At 38.9% G+C, this 20,649-nt stretch overlaps 1 protein-coding gene across 2 annotated transcripts in view; it reads left to right on the top strand.

The window, feature by feature from the left end:
- Positions 1-20,649, top strand: part of lap3 (leucine aminopeptidase 3) — a 41,820-nt gene that overhangs the window by 14,207 nt on the left and 6,964 nt on the right. For both annotated transcript variants that reach the window (XM_069925118.1, XM_069925117.1), the window contains exons 7-12: positions 750-908; positions 3,509-3,633; positions 6,630-6,718; positions 7,365-7,467; positions 8,237-8,316; positions 8,723-8,832. In XM_069925118.1, the coding sequence (XP_069781219.1) occupies positions 750-908; positions 3,509-3,633; positions 6,630-6,718; positions 7,365-7,467; positions 8,237-8,316; positions 8,723-8,832 (666 nt within the window). The remainder of the gene's footprint in view (positions 1-749; positions 909-3,508; positions 3,634-6,629; positions 6,719-7,364; positions 7,468-8,236; positions 8,317-8,722; positions 8,833-20,649) is intronic.

Raw genomic sequence — 20,649 nt, 5'->3', positions numbered from 1 at the left:
CTTATAAGTTTTGATGTGTTTTCTTGCAAAAAAAAACTTTTTCCCCCTTGAGATGGTTGTAGCCTTAGGATTAGCAGAAGCAGTAGTTTTCAAATGTTTTCTTTCCACTCACATACCACCTTAAGCAATCCCTATGTCATAGGTGCTCTGTTATTACTAAGGGATTGCTTACGCTGAAATGTAAGTGGAAAAAGACGTTTGAAAACCATTGTTTTTATCTTAACTAATTGACTCATTATGTGCACGATTTCATAACGCCAAAGGAAATAGCCCAATGACAAATTTTTCTCAAACAAAATATTTCAATAACAATTGGATCTAGAGCAGTGGTTCTCAACCTTTTTCCCCACTCACATACCACCTTAAGTAATCACAGAGCACCTATGGCAGAGGGATCTTTTCTGAGTTTTCCAGAAACTTCACATAAAAGCTGGCATATAATGTACATTTTTGTATCTGAACCTACTGTTTTCAGAAATTGTTTAGCTTTTGATAGGACCTGTATTCTGAACGTTTATTAGAAATGTAATCTAGATTGATGTAAAATGCATTAGTATCAGTAAGTGAAGGAAACTGTGATCTTTAACCTAGTCTGTCCTTTCTGAGAACTCATTTCTGCTAACTAGCTTCCAGTATGTGAGAAAGACAATGGGGATATTACTGTTGGTCTTCCCAACAATTAGTGGATTGAAAAATAATAGATACTATATGTGATACTGATTTTACTATTTTCCATGTATTTTTCATAGACCCAAATCTTGGATCGAGGAGCAGCAGATGGGAGCTTTCCTTAGTGTAGCCAAAGGGTCAGATGAAGAGCCAGTATTTTTGGAGATTCATTATAATGGTTCCACAGTTTCCAGTGAATCGCCATTAATTTTTGTCGGAAAAGGTATTACATTTGACAGGTGAGCGCTTAAGTTTTTAAATGTTTTAGAGAAGCATTCGTTTTTTTAAAATTCCATATGTCCCTCACTGACACTCTGACCAGAATGTTGGAGATGCATTCCAAATCTTTATTAATGTTCCAGCATATCCCTTTAGGTCACCCACATTTATTTAACAGTGCAATGCTGATGACAAAAAATGAATTTTTTTTCCCATTATCCAATCTTTCTATAAAAACTAAAACTGCTTGTATTTTTCACAGTAGTCAGCATGACCTTGTATGTAGGGGAAAGGTGACCAAGAGGACGAATGAGGCAGTGTGGTTGATGTTGACTGCGTAGACTTTAACAAGGCCATTGACAACAAACTGTGTCCTAGGTTGGTTTGGAAGGTTAGATCCCATGGGATCCAGGGTGAGCTGACCAATTGGATACAGAATTGACTTGATGCTAGGAAACGGGGTGTTAGTAAAGAGTTGTAAGACGTATTGAAAATCTATGATCATTATATGCTGAAAAAATCAGTGCTGGGCCTTTGGACTATCTGTTGCTTGTTATCTATATTAATGATTTGGATGACAATGTAGTTAGTGTGGTTAGTAAATGACACCAAGATTTGTGGTATGGTGGAGAATGGTATCTAAGATTAAAACAAGATAGAGATGAACTGATAAAGTGGACCCAGGAATTGCAGATGGATAATGCATAGTTCCATGAAAATGACAAAGGATGTTTGACAAGCTTGCCCTCATTGGTACAGGAGCAAGGATGTCATGTTACAAATGTACAAGGAGTTGGTGAGAATACACTTGGAGAACTGGTACAGTTTTATCAACCAGCTACAGGAAGGATTTACACAACCTAGAAAATGCTCTGTTCTCACTGCTACCATCAGGAAAGAGGTCTAGGTGCCTCAAAACTTGCACCACCAGGTTCAGGAACAGCCCTCCACCATTAGATTCCTCAACAACAAACTCAATCAGGGACTCGTACTTTTACATTTTTGTTTGTTTTTATTTCTCCTCTCTGCATTGCAGAGTCAGTTGATTACCTCTATTTGTTTTCATGTCTACATTGTGTAAATTTTTTTTTTTTGCACTACAAGTAATTGCTAATTCTGCCTGGCCCACAGGAAAAATAATCTCAGGGTTATATGTTATGTCATGTATGTATTCTGACAATAAATCTGAAGGATATCATTGATCTGGAAAGGGTTAGGATGAGAAAAAGATTGAGAATGTTGCTGAAACTGGAGGTTTGATTTATCAGGAGAGGGCTTAGATAGACTGGGGGCCTTTGTCCTGACAACATAGGGAGAAAAGGTGGGGGAACCTTTTTGATGTTTATAAAATCATGAGGGGCATAGACAAGGCTTTCCCAGGGTAGGGGAATCTAAAACTAGAGGGCAAATATTTCCGATTAGGTGGAGATGATGAAATTTGAAGGCCACTTTCTTCAAACAGAGGGTGATGGTATATGGAATGAGCTCCAAAAATAAGTAGTAGAAGCGGGGAGAAAGTTTTAAATGGACATATAGAGAATGGCCAGAGGGAATTGGGATGAGCCTGGTTAGAGACCTGTTTCTGTGCTGTAGAACTGACTCCATGACATTCTTAAAGTAGGGATGTGAAGTTCATACCAACACTTTTCTCTTGATCCAGGAATGGAAAGCCTGATGTCAACAACTATTTTAACTTACTATTTTCAGTTTATAGTTTCCAAGCTACACAGAATAAAAAGTGTATCTGGAAAGTCCAATCTAAAAGCACATCAAGTGTTTACAAATCTATATGATCATGTGGTGGTTTTTTGATGTCCAAAAATGAGTCTGGAAACACTGAGAATTCTTCAGAAAAGTTTAAGCCTTTATTTGCAACAAAAGCTGCGACAAATCAAAACCTGGACTCTGAAATGCCTGTTGCTATGAGACACTTCCCTTTTTTTAATACAGATTTTCAGTTACTTATCAATGTTCAACTTTGATTGATGTTTTGTATCAATTAGCTCATCCTGGGTTCATTTCTCAGTCATGGTACTCTTATCACTTCTCCTTGCGCTACACTTATCTTCTTGTAACCGACCTGTTTCAGAATAAATCACTCTCTACGATGGTTCCCCTACCTTGTCTTGTCTAACTTCTCTTATCTGATCTCCTGTTACTCCCCTGATCTCATCCTGTTTGAATGCTTATTCTCCTGGTCTCTGTAACCACTATTATTTTCTTAGATTTGTATGTATGACCTTGATGCTTTCTCTTTGGACTTTTGTTCTAAAGTTAGCAGTTTTGTGAAACATTGGGGATGAAGATATTTTCCCTCTTTGTGTTAGCAGGCTTTGGAGTCAGCAAATTCTACACAACTTTTTGACATACTGTGGCTATTACTTAAATACATGAATATTTTCCATAAACAGTGTGGTTGAAGTACATAGAAAATTGTTACATAGTAATGGATTAATGAATCCATAAATATATTTTCCATAATCTCTGCAGATTTAGTCTGCAGTTATAACATTGCTTTCGATACTTTTAATTGTACTGAAGAGAACTTTATATTGCAAAGAAGTATTTTATTTTCTTGGACCTTGTTTAGCTAACTATATCTCTACCTTTTTTCTGGTAGTGGTGGAATTTCAATTAAACCTTCCTCGGGTATGGATGCAATGAGAGCTGACATGGGAGGAGCAGCAACAATCTGTTCTGCCATAAGGACTGCAGCATCTTTGAAACTGCCCCTTCATATTATAGGTAAACCTGGAAGGATGAAAACTTTGAGGTGTTAATATGATGAGGATCTAAGGCCATTGCTTGGCTACTCCAGTGCACAGTTTAAAAAAAATCTTATTGAGAAGTCATTTGGCAGTGAACGTTTTTGTGCTATGGAGACCTTTTATGCATTTATTTATTTATTTTAAAAATGTATCAATGTCTAGTTGCATAGCTGATATTACTGGAATGTTATATTTTTTCTGATTACAAATATTCCTTTTTTTTCAATGTTTGCCTATAATTTTTCTACTTTTTCCAATCTTAAAATGGTTTTATTCCTGGCTTGGAAGGTAAAAGATTATCTTATGCCTTGTTCCCCTTTCTTCCTCTCCAGGAGCACCTAGCTCTCAAATAAGTATTCCTGCTTGTCTGATACAAATTATGCATGACAGCAAACAAGATAGTGATGCATGGGCCTTTATGGGGTTGGCAGGTTGTAAATGTTGGGCTAATGTAGGTATCAAGTTTATGGGCCTCAGCAATTCTCAATACCTATCAATGATTTGAATGAAGGGACTGAATGTACTTTTTCCAGCTTTGTCAATGACATAAATCTGGGTGGGGTTGTGAGGAGGATACAAATATGGCATTTTAGAGTGGGCACATAGATGACACATGTACTGTAAACTGAATAAATGTGAAATTTCCCACTTTGGTTGAAAAAACAGGAAATTAGAATATTATTTAAAAGGTGATAGATTTGGAAATGTTGATATGCAAATAGACATAGGTGACCTTGTATTTCTGTCACTAAAAACAAACATAAAAGTATAGCAAACAGTTAAAGAAGGCAAATAGGATGTTGTAAAATATTTTGTCAAAAGCAGCAATTATATCTTGTTGTATTTCTAAAGAGCTGCTGTGACCACACCTGGATCTTTGTATACAGATTTGGTTTCCTCAGTTTTTTAAAAAAGGACATTAATGCCAAAGGGTGATACCTGGACTGTTGGGACTGTCAATGAGATGTTTTAAGGTTAAGTAGGCCTATTTTCACTGGAAATCATAAAAATGAAAGGAAACTTCATTGAAATGAAAAAATTCTAAAAGGTCTCAAGGGTTTTAGATTCAGGAGATGTGCAAGATATTAAGTCTGAGGTGAGAAGTTTTTGTTTCATTCAAAGTGTGGTAATCCTGTGGCATTTGCTAATAAAGACCTTGGAGGTCAAGTCACTGTATGTGCTGCTTAACGTCTACAATACAAACTGTGAAATTGGGCGTTATGCAATGTGAACGTTGTGTGAACACTATTATATACTTAGCAAGGCTATATGGGATACTGTAGTGTACCTGTAAAGTTTTTATTTGAAAGCAATAATCAGTGTGGGAACAGATACGGGGCTGTAGGCAGAGAGCGGGGCTGTGGGATTACTGTGGGAACCAGCACGGGGCTGTAGGAAGAGAGCAGGGCAGTGGGATCAGTGTGGGGACTGATATAGGGCTGTGGGAAGAGAGCGGGGCGGTGGGATCAATGTGGGGACTGACACAGGGCAGTGGGGAAGCACAGGGTACTGGGACTAGTTGGGACTGATTAACAATAGGTGTAGGAGTAGGCTGTTCAGCCCTTCGAGCCAGCACCGCCATTCACTGTGATCATGACTGATTATTCACAGTCAGTTCCCCATTCCTGCCTTTGTCCCATATCCCTTGACTCCACTATCTTTAAGAGTTCTATCTAACTCTTTCTTGAAAGCATCCAGAGAATTGGCCTCCACTGCCTTCTGAGGCAGAGCATTCCACAGATTCACAACTCTCTGGGTGAAAAAGTTTTTCCTTAACTCTGTCCTAATTGGTCTACCCCTTATTCTTAAATGGTGGCCTCTGGTTCTGGACTCCCCCCCAACATTTGGAACATGTTTCCTGCCTCTAGTGTGTCCAATCCCTTAATAATATATTTCAATCAGATCCACTCTCATTCTTTAAATTCCATTGTTCACAAGCCCAGTCGTTCCAATCTTTCAATCAACATTTGACAGTCCCACCATACCGGGAATTAACCTCGTGAACCTATGCTGCCCTTCCTTAATAACAAGAATGTCCTTCCTCAAATTTGGAGAGAAAAACTGCACACAGTAATCCAGGTATGGTCTTACTAGGGACCTGTTCAACTGCAGGAGGACCTCTTTGCTCCTATACTCAATTCCCCTTGTTATGAAGGCCAACATGCCATTATCTTTCTTCACTTGTGCCTGCTTGTTTACTTTCAGTGACTGATGAAAAAGGATACCTAGACCTCATTGTATTCCTCTTTTCCTAACTTGACACCATTCAGATAGTAATCTGCCTTACTGATCTTGCTACCAAAGTGGATAACCTCACAATTGCCCACATTAAACTGCATCTGCCCATTCACCCAACCTGTCCAAGTCATCCTGCATTCTCATTATATCCTCCTCACATGTCACACTGCCATCCAGATTTGATACAGGGTTGTGGGGAGAGCATGGGGCAGTGGGATTAGTTGGGACTGATACAGGGCTGCGGGGAGAGAGTGGAGCAGTCAGATGAGTTTGGGTATACGTATACAATTCCGTTGCTGGAGATTGCTTTTACTAAATTGCTTGGACTTGTGGTAACTAAGTAATTATGGGACCATGGACATATATGCGGACGGACATTGCCTGAATGGACATTAAGTGGTGCATACCTGTACTGTATATTGAAGAACGAAATTTTTGAATACAAAAAGTATCAAGGAGTACAGAGAAAGAACAGGAATGATTTTTGAGCAAGAGGATGGCCCGTGATGCTGGATGCTGATTAATGCTGCATCAAAGAGAAATGCTTTTAAATAGACAATTCTGAGTGATGTCTCCAAATTGTGAAAGATTGAGGACATTCAAATACTAAACCAAAGAGTTTACTTTTTTTCTGAAAAAGGGTGTGCATACGATTTTGACCAGCTGTTTGGAGTTGGTAGGAAATTAGAAGTGTAGTCTGACTTTTGGTGGTAAATATTTGCTCTAATCTTTTAGGTCTGGCTCCATTGTGTGAGAATATGGTGAATGGCAGAGCAAATAAACCTGGTGATGTCGTCAGAGCAAAGAATGACAAAACTATACAGGTAATGTTAAGCTAATTAAAAGATTTTTTTTCAAAAATAAATCCTAACCATTTTCTCCTTGGTTACTATTGAATGGATCTGGGAACGTTTGTCTTCTTTGTTACCTAATTTTTTAAAATTTTTTTTAAATTTTTTTTTTACTTTCACAATATTTAATAAGCTCTAATTTGAGGTAATTTCTTATAGAAACATATAGGATTATGAAGGTTATGGATAAGATAGATGTAGGAAGGTTTTTTGAGCTGGCCGGGGAAACTAAAACGAGAGGACACAACGAGAGGACACAGTCTCAAGATTCGGGGGAGTAGATTTAGGACAGAGATGAGGAAAAATAGTTTTTCCCAGAGAGTAGTGAATGTTTGGAATTCTCTAACCAGGGAAGTGGTTGAGGCTGCCTCATTAAACATATTTAAAATTCGGTTAGATAAATTTTTACATGATAGAGGAATTAGGGGATATGGGGAGAAGGCAGGTAGGTGGAGTTAGGTCATAAATTAGATCAGCCATGATTGTATTGAATGGCGGAGCAGGCTCGATGGGCCATTTTTGGCCTACTCCTGTTCCTACTTCCTATGTTCCTATGAGTAACCAAGTTAAATTTAGTGACTCAATATTTTCACTGTTTGAATTATTCTATATTTTTAAGGTGGATAACACTGATGCTGAAGGTCGTTTGATACTGGCTGATGCCCTATGCTATGCACACAACTTTAATCCGAAAGTAATTGTAAATGCTGCAACTTTAACAGGTATTGCTTTCCTTTTACAAAGTCAATAAGTGCATCCGATGACAACATTGCAGTGCCCACTTGTTTTCTATGAGATGCTGTGAAAAATCATTCCAATACAGTTGGATAGTGTTGCTAATTTTAACTGGATATTTTACTTGAAGATCTTTCAAGATGCATGATATATAAATAAATAAGTTCTGTATTTTGAGTTAAGGAGATTGCTGGCTTAGCCAGTGTATATTTTCCATTCCACAGATAACCTGAAAAAAAATACTGATGGACCTCCTGAAGTAATTGCAGTCATTGTGATGTTCTGTTTGGCGATGTGATGCATTGTATTGATTTAAATCAGTTAATTTAAAAGAACCATACATATTGGTATCACACTGGTCTCAATACAGTCCAATGTGTGCTCTTTGTTTAGCACTGTAAAATAACCACTGCAGTGGTACAATTATGTAGTAATTATTCATTGATGCCATGTGTAAAATCTTGGCTGTCAACCATGACTGATAGGCTTTGATAGCTCAGTGGTTAGAGCACTGGTCTTATAAACCAAGTTCATTCCTTGCTGGGGCCTCATTTCTGTGAGGGGTGCTGGACAAAGTGGCAACTCTGTCTTCCTTATGGTAGAAAGTTAAAGAATTTCATGTATGTTACATTCTTAATGTAGTATTACGTGACAATAATGGAACCTTTACCTTGTTACCTTTACTGAAAGGTGATACATCATTAACATTATCATCACGTTCAATTGCATTGATTTGATTTTGAATTGCTTTATCAGGTGCTATGGATGTTGCCTTGGGATCAGCAGCTACTGGAGTTTTCACCAACTCTGACTGGTTGTGGGACCACCTCAAAAAAGTAAGAATAGTTTTATACTAAATATTTTAAGAATCTTATTGACTGGGAGAAGCTGGAAATGTTATCTTTGAAGGAAAATAAGGCTGTGAAGTAGTCTAATGGGGTATTGAACATCATGAACTCTACAGACACTGGAAAAAGATAAACTATTGACAAGAACAGAGGACATCGCATGAAGGATAGCGACAAAAGAAAAGAGATAGGAGAAAATTTTTGTGCAATTATTTTTAGTCAAAAGGGAATATTCAGAAATAAATAAACTACAGGGCTATAAGAGCAGTTAGGAGTGGAACTTGCTGGATTGGATGATGAATAATTGCATCCATGCTGTGCACCAATGATATTTGATGATAATCTCTGAATTTTAGCTGTAATTTAATGTTGGGGATGTGTTGTTTTTATTTAGGCTAGTATTGTGACAGGAGATCGTGTGTGGAGGATGCCCCTTTTTCAGCATTACACCAGACAAGTCACAGAATCACAGCTAGCAGACCTGAATAACATTGGCAAATACAGGTGAACATAGTGTCTTGCCGTAAACTCTAATGTTAAAATTACTTTGCATTCTACTGGAGAAAATGAATAATAGAAAACAAGTCAAGATGATTCAGACTCTTATGGCAGTTTCCCCATTTCATGAAATTCTGGTTAATCGGTGGCCGAACTTCTTCCATATGCAATGAACTAATTGTAGCTTTCTTGTTCAGAATTTTTATATTTCAAATTATTAATTGACTTTTGATCTAATGTTTCTTGCTTGAGAATTCCACATTTTTACCAACCTTTATATGAGGCAGTGTTTCCAATTTCTCTTCTGAATATACTGCTTCTAATTATGTTCATTTATTGTTGTTTCTTCAACCAATGGAAAAGGTTTCTGTCTCTCCATATTATTAATCGAGCACTGATTATGATTATTCCCACATCCAGAAATTCTACCAGTTGTTAGATTATTTGGCAACTGGAAGTTACTCCCACTGTCGGTGGCCAAGGATTTATAGATGCCACTTTTCTTATTCTAAAAAAATCCTAATTTCAAAGTATCATATTCCAAAAGCATGAGCTACGATATTCTGAATTTTGATCTATTTAATCCAATACATCAAACTCTGTGGCTGCTGCTTTATGAGGCATTAATTCGTTGATAACATGGATAAACATTTTGCATAACTTTGCATTAAGACTTTCATAATGATGAATAACAAAGCATTTACTGTATAATGATAGAGATATAAAGAGTATATAAAGTTCAAACTTTAAAGTGATGCAAAAAAGTATTTAAAGAGACAAAAAATTCAAAGCAAAATTTCTTGTGTTTACGTTTCCTCTATGTGTCGTAGAATAATGAATGAGTCGTTGTTCTGCGTGGATATTATGACATATTACATCATAGTCACTCTGGTAACACTACAAACAATAGTCTCCTAAAGGGATAGACATAAAATAAACTAAGAATCAAAAAAACCACAAGGTTTTAACCTTTACATTCTGGCCCCTAATTATTATAATAGACATTAATGGCTAATATATAATGACTATTACAGATACAAAAAGTAAGTATAAAATTAGAAATCAGAACTTTCAACTCTTGTAAAAGACAAATTTTAGTAATAGATCAATTTAAGTCACCAGTCTTGGTTTTAATCTGCACTTGCTGAACGAAACTTGCCTTGTCTGTGTTATGGACCAAGATTGACCTTTTGGACTGTTATGAATAAAATAGAGTTAGAATTAACCCTCTTTTGTATTGTGTCTTCCATTGTTGCTGGTTTGGGGTCAGTAACATCTGGAACTGTATCCATGATTTTCTCCAGCAATCAAGAATTTCTTGGTGAAGTATCACCCATGATAATTACAAAATCTCCACATACAAAATTGTTTAGCTTTAGACCATTTTGTTGTTCTTGTAATAATGAAAGCTATTCTTTAATCCATCTTTTCCAAAGTAAATCTGCAATAAATTGGGCTTGTTTCCATCTGTGTCTTACATAGATATCTTTCTGAAATAATGAATCATGAATTTGATGTTGATTCCAATTGTGAATTGCTTTCCATAACTGTAGCTGAGCTCTTAGAAAGTTGAATCCATTATCAGAACGTAATTCTTTTACTTGACCACATCAGGTCAAGCAATGACGCTACTTCAATATGAATTGCTCTTGTAGTCAAACAGGTAAAAATAGCTCCGTATAATTTTTCAATACTACTTCCTCGTTTTACTTGCAAAGAACCAAAATAATCAACTCCCATGTATGTAAATGGGGGTTCATCTGGAGAAACTCTGTCCTGTGGCAAATCTGCCATTTGTTGTTGTCCAGGTTTAGCATTTGCATGTCGACAATTAACATATTTTGATATAATTCTTTTGATCAATGTTGAAGCACCAAGTATCCAATATTTCTGGTGCAGTTCTGATAACACGTAATAATAACCATTGTGAACGGTTTTCTCATGTATATGTCGAACAATTGAATCAGAAATATGAAATTCCTTAGCTAATATAATTGAATGTTTTACATCTTCTGGCAATATTACTTTTTCCAATCTTCTTCCTACTCTCAATACATCATTACAGGGATAGGATTTAGCTTGAAAATATGACTTGTTTTTGTAACATTCAGATTCTTCTTCAATTTTGATATCTCTTTATCAAACACCTTTTTCTGACAAAAACTAATCATCTCCAATTCAGAATTTGCCAACTCATCAACTGTTAGGTAACAGCTCTTCGAGTCTTCAGATTCTCTTTCGTGATACAATTTAAAAGCATAGTTTTTAACCTAAGAATCCATGCTACATACAGCCTTTTTAAAATGAAACCATGAAGAGTGATAGCAAATTAATTGAGTGATTGGATCATTTTCATTAGGTATTTGAATAATATTTACATTGGTCTTTTGGATTTCAGGATCCTCCTTTGAACTTTCTTTTAACTGTTCAGGATTTTAAGGGTAATCTTGAGATCGCGAAAGAAATTGAGGACCAGACATCTTTTCAGAAAAGATTGAACTTTTGATCCTCGAGAAGCCATATTAGCTGGGTTATCCACTGTTTTAACATATCCCCATTGATTAGCATGTGAAAATCTTATCAGAACACCTATTAAAGTACTGGTTAAGCTGGACCTCGTAAAAGTTGAGAGAATTCAATGAAACTCCTTGAAATGATGCTCCACAATCAAAGACCATGTGTAGGTTCTCTTTTTGTGGATGTACAACTTTATGATGAGGTAAATAACATTTTCTATCATCTTTACTCTCCAAGATATCTTCTGATATCTTTTCCACATAACCCTTGATTATCAAGTCCAACGTGACATTGGGTATATTCCAAATGAAAGGAAGAATTTCTCTTGAATTTTCTCTTCAAATTCAACATACGCTGTTCTGCAATTATTTTATTGTCTGGCACACAAATTTTTTCTTCAAGGGTAATGCTGTACAGTAATGGCCATCAACATGTTTAACAGAATTTGAAACTAAATACAGAAACTGCTTGTCCTCCTTTGATAATTCTTGAATATCTTTGAGACATTCAGAAAAATCAATTTTAAACTGTTGTTCCCACAGATCATTAAGTTTCACAACTGAAATTCTGTTGACATTCACGATCATCATCCCCTGATCATGATTAATGTTTCCTCATAATGGTCCATTATTCGTCCATCCAAGCAATGTTCTCATAGCATAAGGTCTGCCATTTTGACTCCTTATTACTTCTAGAGGTTCGAGGGCTTTTGGTACATCCAGTCCAATTAACATCTCAATCTTGGCATACATCTTAGGTAAGCAAACATCTTTTAGATGAGCCCACTGTTTGATATCATCCTGATAGGCAATATTCTCCTTATTTATAGGGATAGTCTTCTGAATATATACACTTGGAAGATGGCAAAATTCATTGCTATTTAATCCAGCAACCTCTAAACCTGAAACTATATTAGTTTTAATGTTCTTTTCATCATTCATTGTCTTCAAGAAGATCTGTGATCTTTTTCCATGAACATTGTTTATTCATTAATTCAGCAGTACAAAATGGTGTTGTATTTCCTGGATCAAGAAATACAGAGGTCTTCAGTGTGAAGCTCCCTTTTTTTTTCCTTAACCTGCACAGGAACTATTGAAAGGGCTTTGTCACCAGTTGCAGTAAGACTGTTTGTCTGAACTGAAGCATCTTCTCTGACTGTGTCTTTAGTCTTGGATTCAGATTGTGTGACAGAATATGTTTTTTATATTGTATGTAGATATGACTTTGAGAGATAAAGTGTGGCAGGATTTTTTTAGTGTAGGTCACATATAAACACTTCAAAACAGATCTCATTTAAAATACTGGAGCTCTGCTCAAGCTAGACAGTCTGGTTTCGAATACCTTTGGAAAAGCTTTGGTGAGTGCCCAAGGGGCTTCACTAATGGATTGTTATTTTGAAAAGCAACAGATGAAAGAACTTGGAGGATTAGGTTCGGAGCCGGAGTCTGTCTGAGTGGAGGTTGCTGTTCTAAGAGGGTCCTGTGGTTTTGCAAGCAGAGAGTAAAATGGGCTGTTTCTCTGAGAAAGAGAGAGAGAAAGAGAGAGAGAGAGAGAAAGAATGCAGTTCAGCAGCAGCAGCTGGGACTGGAACAGGACAAGCTGGCAAGCTTGTGGAAAAAACCCATTTTGAAGACTGGTTGTGAGTGCTTAGTTCAGCCTAGTCAAAGCCCTTGTGGCTCATACAAGAGGAGAGGACTGGCTACCTAATGTTTCACTTGAAATAAGGGAAACAAGAAGGAACTCTGGTGGCCTGAAAGAAAGAGGTTATCATCTTGAAAACCCTGATGGGGCAAGTTTCTTCAGCAAGAGACTGACATGGCTGATTAAAAGGGATCAGTTTGTGTCCAGCGAACAACAAATCTCTCTCTGAAAACTGACAAGAACCTTCCTGAGCGGTAACCATTTACCCTTCAAGTACCAAAGCCTAGTGAACTTCATAAATGTTAAATTCTCTGCACAGTATAAGAATTGCCTGCAACCAGTGAACCTGGAGGAGTGAGAAGTGTGATTGGACTGTGAATCAAATAAATTTTCTAAACTTGTATACACATTACATACATGTGTGCTTAGAATTAGAAAGGGGTTAAGTTAGGTTAGTTAAGTTAATATTAATAAGTTAAAGTTTGATCCTGTTTTTATGTTTAAAGATAATTAAAAGCAACTTTTTAAGTAAGTCTAGGTGAATATCTATTGCTGCTGGGTTTTGGGGTCCTCTGGACTCTTAACATTTGTTTGACTTCCTTCTCAACTTTACTTCATTGAGTATGTAGAAACTTGGGATGCTTTAAACTGCATGTATCACAACTGAGTTGCTTATTACAAGTTTTGCTGATGTGTCCTTTACACAAGCAGCCAAATTATATTCCATTCTTCTTTAAAAAGGTTAATTTCTAGTCATACGACTTTTTCTCCAATCATGAACATCTTTCTAAAGCATGCTTATCTTTGAAATGCTGATCTTCCTTTTCCTTTGTTTCCTTGTTCTTTCCTGTGCTTGTATCTGACACAGCAGTAACATACATTCATCTGTTCCCGTTCCACTAACCTTTAAGCCAGCTAATGAGAAGAGTCCTCTTCTTGCTTGGTAGTTGACGCCACTTCTTCTTTGGTGGCTGGATCTAACCTCCTGCCAAGCATTGTTGGTCCCCCTTGCTGGTTCAATTCGCAACCAAACAATTCTTTGAGAGGAGCTGTTTGCTCGAGGTCTTTAGCCTGACGAGACTTCTTCTTATCCATCTTGGTTTCTTCACACTGCAACCTGGCTTCCCCTCGCTTTTCCTGATTCCTGGGAACTGTAAAAAAATTTGTAACTTATGTGGTCCCTTTAAGAGTCCTACTGCTGGCTGAATTTCTCAGTGTGGATATGCATACAAGTTTTGTTATCTCTGGTTGTTTATAATAACATACTTGTGGGGTTCCTTCCAATTCTGCTGGTAAGCTCTGGCTTATCTTTTCAAGGCAGCAGGTGTCTGGCCAGACCTCAATTTCAAACTGCACAATTCACAGATTCTCGTGGTTTTTGGAATATTTTATTATTACAGCTTAGACGCCATTGCTTTAAATTAAAATGTTCATTTTTTTTGACACATTTTACTAGCCTTTCTTCCAAACAAAGTTCGCAATTAAATTTTTATTTGATTCAAAATGTAGACCACACTTTCTTTATTCTAATATATCCTAATTTCAAAATAACATCTTCCAAAAGCATTGAGGTATAATATTTCAAATTTTGATCCAACTCTGTGACTGCTGCTTTATGTAGATTTAATTCATCGATAAAATGAATAAACATTTTGCATAAATTCCCAGTAAGACTTTCATAATTATGGATAACAAAGCATTTACTCTCTAATGATAGAGATATAAAACGTTTATAATGAAGCTCAAACAATAGTCAAGAGACTATTTGTGCCTCAAGAGATAGGCACATAATTAACTAAGAATCAAAAAACAAGGTTTTAACCTTTACAAGCAAGATAACTTTGGTGATGGGGTGTGAATGGGGATGTGAAAAGGAATAGGTTACAGGGAAGTATGATGACATAAACCTTTTCACATTGGCATACCGCTAAATTGGCGTGTGAGCAACCTGTTTTGGAATACTAGTCACACTAACCAATAAAAATGGGTTCCCTTTCACATAACCTACATGGTATTGTGGAGCTAAGGGGGAGACTAAACCTCCAGCAGTGATGTATTACGAATGCGCAAGGCAGTGAAATCGGGGTGGGGGGTGGGGGGGGGGAAGTGCGCACAATTTAATAAGACACACACAATGTATAAAAAGAGTGCAGGAAAAAAGCATAGTGTATAAAAGAGCTGGAAAAATCTACTGTGTATTGAGCAGAAGTGGATTTCAAACTTTTAATCCCTTATTGATCACCTCTACCCATCGTTCTGGAGTGGGGTGGTGGGGCTCAGACTGTTCAAACTGAGGACAAACCCACAGTCCAGCTTGCTCACAATCTGGCAGACCTAGTGTCATATCTTTGTGCTTTGTGATTGCCCTCACAATCTAACCTAGTGTCAAATCCAGGTCTCTGAGCTTATAGGTGACTCTTTCGTATAACAGTACCCATCCTCCTTGGCCCTTATTGAGAAGAGCACCCGAACACATGCAAGAACGTCATTGGGGTGTCACTAATGGAAACTGGCATTCTGGGTCACCCATTCTCACTGGAGCCGATTTGAAATTAATTGGTTCTCATACAACTTCCTTAGGCAGTTAAGAACTGGGTCGATTTGACTCCCTCCCCCGCCCCCCCCCCCACCCCAAATTGCTGGTTAATTCCTGCTTTCAAGTGCCAATATGAATGGGGTTATAGACTTAATGGCCTGAATAATGTTCTTCTCTCTCAGAAAGAAATCTGAGTAATCACATGAAAGATTAATCCATAATTTCCGCTCCGTAAATGGTTATATGGTTATATATGGTTAATTCTTACAGATGCTGAGCTACATGCTGTGAAAACCAGTTTCCTGTAGAACCATGCAACATTACAGTATAGAAATGGGTCCCTCCGGCCCTTCTAACCTGAGCGGAACCTTTTTTGCCTGGACCCACTAACTTGCACCCAGTCCATAGCCTTATGTACTTCTCCTATCCAAGTTCCTGTCCAAATTCTTCTTAAATGGTAAAATTGAGCCTGCATTCATCACTTCAGCTGGAAGATTGTTCCACACTCCAACCACTTTGTGAAGATGTTCCCCTAAATTTTTCCCCTTTCACTCTTAACCCATGTCCTCTGGTTTGTATCTCACCTACCCTCAGTGGAAAAGATTATTTCTACATTTACTCTGTCTATCCCCATCGTAATCCTAAATGCCTCTATCAAATCTCCCCTCATTGTTCTACACTCCAGGGAATAAAAATCCTAACCTGTTTAACCTTTCCTGTAACTCGTTGGGTGACCAAAACTGTACACAATAAACTAAATTTGGCCTCAACAAATGTTTTTGAACAACTTTAACATCCCAAGACCAATGGTCTTGTATAAGTTGACCATAACATCCCAACTGCTATACTCAATACTTTGATTTATGAAGGTCAATGTGCCAAAAGCTCTCTTTACAAACCTACCTGTGATGCCACTTTCAGGGAATTATGTATCTGTATTCCTAGATCCTTCTGTTTGACTCTGCTCCTCAGTCCCCTACTATTTACCATGTATGTCCTCTCTTGGTTTGTCCTTCCAAAATGCAACACCTCAAATGTGTCTGCATTAAATCCCATCTGCCATTTTTCAGCTCATTTTTTCAGCTGGTTCAGATCTCTCTGCAAGTTTTGAAAATTTTCTTTGCTGTTCACAACACCTCCAATCTTTGTGTCATTTACAAACTTTCTGATCCAATTTACCACATTATCATCCAGATCATTGATTATAGATAACAAACAACAATGGTCCCAACACCGATCCCTGAGGCACACCACTAGGCACAGGCCTCCAGTCTGAGAACCAATCATCCACCGCCACTCTCTGACTTCTCCTGTCCAGCCTTTGTCAAATCAAGTTCACTACTTCTCCATGAATATCTAGTGTTTGAACCTCCCAGACTAACCTCCCATGTCTTCTTCTTTGGCTTGGCTTCGCGGACGAAGATTTATGGAGGGGGTAAATGTCCACGTCAGCTGCAGGCTCGTTTGTGGCTGACAAGTCCGATGCGGGACAGGCAGACACGGTTGCAGCGGTTGCAGGGGAAAATTGGTTAGTTGGGGTTGGGTGTTGGGTTTTTCCTCCTTTGTCTTTTGTCAGTGAGGTGGGCTCTGCGGTCTTCTTCAAAGGAGGTTGCTGCCCGCCGAACTGTGAGGCGCCAAGATGCACGGTTTGAGGCGATATCAGCCCACTGGCGGTGGTCAATGTGGCAGGCACCAAGAGATTTCTTTAGGCAGTCCTTGTACCTCTTCTTTGGTGCACCTCTGTCACAGTGGCCAGTGGCGAGCTCGCCATATAACACGATCTTGGGAAGGCGATGGTCCTCCATTCTGGAGACTTGACCTACCCAGCGCAGCTGGATCTTCAGCAGCGTGGACTCGATGCTGTCGGCCTCTGCCATCTCGAGTACTTCGATGTTAGGGATGAAGGCGCTCCAATGAATGTTGAGGATGGAGTGGAGACAACGCTGGTGGAAACGTTCTAGGAGCCTTAGGTGATGCCAATAGAGGACTCATGATTCGGAGCCAAACAGGAGTGTGGGTATGACAACGGCTCTCTATACGCTTATCTTTGTGAGGTTTTTCAGTTGGTTGTTTTTCCAGACTCTTTTGTGTAGTCTTCCAAAGGTGCTATTTGCCTTGGCGAGTCTGTTGTCTATCTCATTGTCAATCCTTGCATCTGATGAAATGGTGCAGCCGAGATAGGTAAACTGGTTGACCGTTTTGAGTTTTGTGTGCCCGATGGAGATGTGGGGGGGCTGGTAGTCAAGGTGGGGAGCTGGCTGATGGAGGACCTCCGTTTTCTTCAGGCTGACTTCCAGGCCAAACATTTTGGCAGTTTCCGCAAAACAGGACGTCAAGCGCTGAAGAGCTGGCTCTGAATGGGCAACTAAAGCGGCATCGTCTGCAAAGAGTAGTTCACGGACAAGTTGCTCTTGTGTCTTGGTGTGAGCTTGCAGGCGCCTCAGATTGAAGAGACTGCCGTCCGTGCGGTACCGGATGTAAACAGCGTCTTCATTTTTGAGGTCTTTCATGGCTTGGTTCAGCATCATCCTGAAGAAGATTGAAAAGAGGGTTTGTGCGAGAACACAGCCTTACTTCACGCCATTGTTAATGGAGAAGGGTTCAGAGAGCTCATTGCTGTATCTGACCCGACCTTGTTGGTTTTCGTGCAGTTGGATAACCATGTTGAGGAACTTTGGAGGGCATCCGATGCGCACTAGTATTTGCCAAAGCCCTTTCCTGCTCACGGTGTCGAAGGCTTTGGTGAGGTCAACAAAGGTGATGTAGAGTCCTTTGTTTTGTTCTCTGCACTTTTCTTGGAGCTGTCTGAGGGCAAAGACCATGTCAGTAGTTCCTCTGTTTGCGCGAAAGCCGCACTGTGATTCTGGGAGAATATTCTCGGCGACACTAGGTATTATTCTATTTAGGAGAATCCTAGCGAAGATTTTGCCTGCAATGGAGAGCAGCGTGATTCCCCTGTAGTTTGAGCAGTCAGATTTCTCGCCTTTGTTTTTGTACAGGGTGATGATGATGGCATCACGAAGGTCCTGAGTCAGTTTTCCTTGGTCCCAACAAAGCTTGAAAAACTCATGCAGTTTGACATGCAGAGTTTTGCCGCCAGCCTTTCAGACCTCTGGGGGGGATTCCATCCATACCTGCTGCTTTGCCACTTTTCAGTTGTTCAATTGCCTTATATGTCTCATACCGGGTGAGGACCTCATCCAGCTCTAGCCTTAGGGGCTGTTGAGGGAGCTGGAGCAGGGCGGAATCTTGGACTGAGCGTTTGGCACTGAAAAGAGATTGGAAGTGTTCTGACCATCGGTTGAGGATGGAGATCTTGTCGCTGAGGAGGACTTTGCCGTCTGAGCTGCGCAGCGGGCTTTGGACTTGGGGTGAGGGGCCGTACACAGCCTTTAGCGCCTCGTAGAAACCCCTGAAGTCACCAATGTCCGCGCTGAGCTGGGTTCGCTTGGCGAGGCTAACCTCCCATGTGGGACCTTGTCAAAAGCCTTATTAAAGTCCATATGGACAACTTCCACAGACTTTCCTTCATTAATTTTCATGGTAACTTCCTTGAAAAACTATAAAATTGGTTAAACATGACCTACCATGCATAAAGTCATTTTGACTACCCCTAATCAATTTCTGGCTATCCAAATAATTGTACATTGATCTTATAGAACATCTTCCAATACTTTACCTTCAACTGATGTCAGGCTATAATTTTTTAGCATTTTTAAACAATGGAGCAATGTGAGCTACCCTCCAATCCTCCTGCAGCATAGTCGTAGATAAGGGCATTTTAAATATTTCTTCCAGAACCCAAGCAATTTTTTCCCTAGCTTCCCTCAAGGTCCAAGGGAATATCTTGTGAGGCTCTGGGGATTTATCCACCCTTATTTACTTTTGGGCAGCAAGTATTTCTTCCTCTCTTAAATGTACAAGTTCCATGACTTTATTGCTTGTTTTTCTTACTTCCCACAACTCTGTGCCCATTTTCTAAATAAAAACCGATCTATTTATTTATTGATTGATTTTTTTTGGGGGGGTGGGGACATTTAAGATCTTCCCCATCTCTTTTGACTCCATACAAAGCTGACCACTCTGATCTTCAAGGGGACCAATTTTGTCACTTACTATCCTTTTACTCTTAATATACCTGTAGAAATCCTTGGGATTTTCCTTCACATTGTCTGCCAAAGCAACCTCATGTCTTAGCCTCCTGATTTCTTTCTTGAGGTTTTTTTACACTTTTGTATACTCCTCAAGAACCTCATTTGCTCAGTGTTTCCTATACCTCTCTCTATTTCTGAATCAGATCCCCAATATCCCTCAAAAATATGCCTTCAAACTTTGCCTTTGATCCTGACAGGAACATACAAACTTTGTACTCTCAAAATTTCACCTTTGATGGTCCTCCACTTACCTTGCCCATCCTTGCCTGAAAACAACTTTCCCATTCCATGCATTCTAAATCCTTTCTCATTTATTCATAATTGGCCTTTCTCCAATTTAGAATCTGAACCTGAGGCCCAGACTTATCCTTCTCCATAATTAACCTGAAGCTAATGGGATTATGATCACTTGACCCAAGTGTTCCCTTACACGTACTTCTGTCACCTGTCCTTTCTCGTTCCCTAACAGGAGATCCAGTATTGTACTCTTTCTAGTTGGTACCTCTATATATTGATTTGGAAAACTTTCCTGAAGACATTTGACAAACTCCAAGCCATCCAGACTTTTATATTATGGTGTCCCAGTCAATGTGCGGTAAAACTAAAATCTTATGCTATCATAACCTTGTGCTTCCTGCAGCTGTCTGCTATCTTTTTTTTACATATTTGCTCCTTCAATTCTCATTGACTATTGGCCAGTTTGTAATATAACCCAAAGAGTGTGGTCATACCTTCCCAGTTCCTCCTCCACCATAGCCTCCACAAGGCCTCTAGTCTGTCCTTCCTGAGCACACATGTGATATTTTCCCTGACGAGCAATGCCACTCCTCCCCCTTTCATTCCCCCATTCTATCGCATCGAAAGAAACAGAACACCGGAACATTGAGCTGCCAATCCTGCCCCTCCTGCAACCAAGTTTCACTAATATTTACAATCTCATGATTCCACATGCTAATTCATGCTCTAAGAGCATCT

Source organism: Narcine bancroftii, chromosome 3 (genome assembly GCF_036971445.1).
Source record: "Narcine bancroftii isolate sNarBan1 chromosome 3, sNarBan1.hap1, whole genome shotgun sequence".
Classification (NCBI taxonomy): domain Eukaryota; kingdom Metazoa; phylum Chordata; class Chondrichthyes; order Torpediniformes; family Narcinidae; genus Narcine; species Narcine bancroftii.
Note: the sequence above shows the minus strand (reverse complement) of the source record. Positions and strands in the feature narration are given on the sequence as shown.